The 3,238-nt window shown below is 37.1% G+C and overlaps 1 protein-coding gene across 1 annotated transcript; it reads right to left on the reverse strand.

Annotated features, from left to right (window-relative positions):
• Nucleotides 1-575: 575 nt before the first annotated feature.
• On the reverse strand, nucleotides 576-1,224 carry LOC135611752 (uncharacterized). Its single transcript, XM_065107396.1, has 2 exons — nucleotides 1,162-1,224; nucleotides 576-1,074 (listed from the first exon to the last, which is right to left on the reverse strand). Exons 1-2 carry the CDS (start codon nucleotides 1,220-1,222, stop codon nucleotides 764-766), a joined length of 372 nt encoding a protein of 123 aa, XP_064963468.1. The 5' UTR covers nucleotides 1,223-1,224; the 3' UTR covers nucleotides 576-763.
• Between the last annotated feature and the right edge of the window lie 2,014 nt (nucleotides 1,225-3,238).

The raw sequence follows: 3,238 nt of genomic DNA on the forward strand, positions 1-3,238 counted from the left end.
GGTACCTATATAATAGAGAGGAATATGGAGAAAGAATAAAAAAAGGAAAGAGGAATAATCATTTGGTTCCTTCATTTCTCCTTTTATGAGTTTCTAATCCTCTATTTCTCCCACTACAAGAGAGGCTTTCTACTTGTATTTCTTCTAATAATACCTTCTAGCTTGCCTATTTGTGTTTTCCTTCACTAATTTTCCCACGTTATATCTCGGTGTCATTATTCCAACCGCTTGCCCACACCCAATTTTGGTTTTGTTCCTGTTTACCATAATAATTCTTTGGCGTCATGAGTATAATTTCTAGCGACACGACAAAATGTCATGAGTATAGTCAATCTCGGTGTCGTGATTGACTATTATTAGATGGCCGTGATTCATGACATCTAATATTTGCTACTTGTTTAGCAGCAAAAACTACATTCCAAGATATATATATATATACAATTGATTAGCGATCTCTTCTTTCATGTAATGTGTGCGGCCATTTCCAGGGCTCACGAAAGGACCTGCAACTGCACAAAAATTGCTGAAGCAAATGTCTAAAGGCTCTCAAAATGGGGAGCTTTAAGCAATCAAAAGAAAGACAATGACGAGTACTTGTTTCATTCATGAAACTCCACATAAATATTGCAATGATAAAGAGAAAGCTTTTATTCCATGCAGACGAATTCAAATGCATTGCAACGCCTGCATCCTAAGCTCTTCGAAAGATCATTAGTGTTCGGATCTTGTGTTGCAGCCATGGCCAGTGAGTGCCACTGCTTCATCAGCAATTTACTTGCAGACTCGCAGGAGACATCGCGAAGGCTCTGTCCCAGGCGTAGCGGAACTTGACGGACTGCGAACTGGGGATGCCCTTGCGGTCGTTGACGACATAGTCGGTGCCTTCACGCCGGAACAGCTTGGGGTCGACCACCATGGAGCTGGCGAAGCCCAAGCAGCGAAGGAACACGCTGGAGATGGTGCAGCTGCACACGTTCTTCACCTCCACTTCGAACACCGGGTCGTTGCCCACCTTCTCCCCTGTGTTGGTCTGCTGCGCCTGAATGCTGGACAGATCGCATCCCTGGCCGTCCGCTGTCACCACAAACAACGATCAAAGCATGCGTTACGTTATCGGCGATCCGTCGATGCTTGTTGGAGGAGAGAGGCGAAGAAGGATACCTGTTGCAGAGATACGGAGCAGGAGTGCAGCAAAGAGGAGGAGCTTGACGACAGGAGCCATCGTAGCCGTCTCTGTTTTGAGAGGGTGAAAAGTCTTTTCCGAGTGAGTATATATAGACAGAACAAACAATAGGGTGTTGCTTTGATCACCGCTATTAGTTGTGTCAAACTTACTGTGTTAAAGAGTATATCATATTTCTTTGATTCCCTTGATCGATGATTCTTACCATCCTCATGAGAAGATTAGATATTCCTAAAATCTTACCATACAAAAACACACAAAAAAAGATGCGACATCCATTGATTTGTGTAAATCCCATAATTCATGGCTTTTATTTTATTGTTTTTCATCCTATTAATTTGGTTATGATGTACACAACAATGATATGAATAAAATACAAAGTCTCCTTTCTTCTTGAAACTCTATTTCATGGAATGAGAGCAAGATGTTGCTCAGTCCCCTCTTTCTTTCAAATCGCGGTCAAATGGTGATCAAAGTGTCAATTTTATTTCATCGTTCTATAAGCCATATGTTTCGCCTTTTGCATCTGCCTGTATCCAAGATTTTTTCTTTTTGATATGGCTCAAACACAATTAGATGTTTCTTAATCATTTTCGTTATTTTTAATGGGTCTAACTACTCGTTGGACTTTGAAAGGGTCTGACACTATTTCATTGGTGACACGAAATTATCCGTTAATAATGATTTGAAATCCCAAAAAGCATTTGACGATTGTATTAAAGAGTGAGACAATAACAATCATTAGATTAGTTGCATCCATTAATATATCTTTTGACCATTTTGACATAACAAAAAAATCTTTGGGAGTTCTTATCTATTCATTATGCTTTAGCTTTAGAGGGATCTTGTTTCAATAATATTATATGAAATAGTCTGTGAGCTTTATTCTCAAATGGCATCTCTTTGGAATCAATATGCTTTGTCTAAATCTCGATGAGAATGTGAAAATGATGTTGCATTATTTGGGACACCGTGATAGATTAATATTAAATTAATTTTTAATGACTAGGAATGATGATTTTGATCTCGTTGGGGTCTCTTAGCTTTACCACAAACCACTTGCAAGTTTTAATTCCCACTTTAGTGGCACTATGTTGTAGTGGCTCTATAAGGTCGCCTTCACAATTAATGTACCTCATATCATAATAAATTCTCTATAAAGTATCTGGGCTTTAACAGCCCACAACCCACCTCCTTTAATACCTAACCCTAAATTATATTAAAGAATGTGTGGTGGTTATGAAAAGAATAAGAATAAGATAGAAAAACAAGAGAAAGAATGAGAAGAAGACAATGACAGTACAAAGAGACTGTTCTCAATCATCTAACAGTATTTTCATCTCAGATTAGATCAGATCTATAGTAGATTCTTACTGTGATTACTTGGGAAGAATTTAGATATTGTGCACATTGACGTAATCCTTATATCACAGTTATTCTCTTATGATTGTTGCTACGGTTTTGGGTAAGAGATTGAGATTTGTATATTTATTATTCTCATAATCTCTAGTTTGCCTCGTGGTTTTTACCCTTTACATTAAAGGAGTTTTCCACATATATCTTGGTGTTCTATTTGATTGTGATTCCAATTAATTCTGTCGCGTGTTATGGCCTATTAGTATTTATTTATATACAAAAATTTATTTCTCTTTATATCCCATTAAATGGTATTAGAGTAGGGTTTTGATAATTTAATTTTGTATTTGAATATGGAGGCCAGTAATGTTTCTCGCATGATTAGTTTGAATGGAAAAAATCGGATGATATGGAAACCAAAAATGGAAGATCTCTTGTATTGCAAAGATTTGTATGACATTTGCAGGGGAATAATGCAAAACTCACAACTATGACAAATGATGAGTGGAAGAGGTTAAATCGAAAAATAGTTAGGTTTATTCGATAATGGCTTGATGATAGTGTCTTTCACTATGTTTCTATTGAAAGTTTTACATATTCTCTTTAGAAAAAGTTGGAAGGTTTCTATGAAAGAAAAACAGTTGGCAACAAAGCTTCTAGTGCTGAGCATTTGAATGAAATGCAAAGTATCACTAACCA

The sequence above is a fragment of the Musa acuminata genome, chromosome BXJ2-5 (genome assembly GCF_036884655.1).
Source record: "Musa acuminata AAA Group cultivar baxijiao chromosome BXJ2-5, Cavendish_Baxijiao_AAA, whole genome shotgun sequence".
Taxonomy (NCBI): Eukaryota; Viridiplantae; Streptophyta; class Magnoliopsida; order Zingiberales; family Musaceae; genus Musa; species Musa acuminata.

Bases quoted from the DNA above. Each gene is read 5' to 3' on its own strand.
- LOC135611752 (XM_065107396.1), bottom strand. From the start codon at position 1,222: ATGGCTCCTGTCGTCAAGCTCCTCCTCTTTGCTGCACTCCTGCTCCGT. The intron at 1,075-1,161 runs GTATCCTTCTTC...TTGTGGTGACAG, and splicing joins GCTCCGTATCTCTGCAACAG to CGGACGGCCAGGGATGCGAT.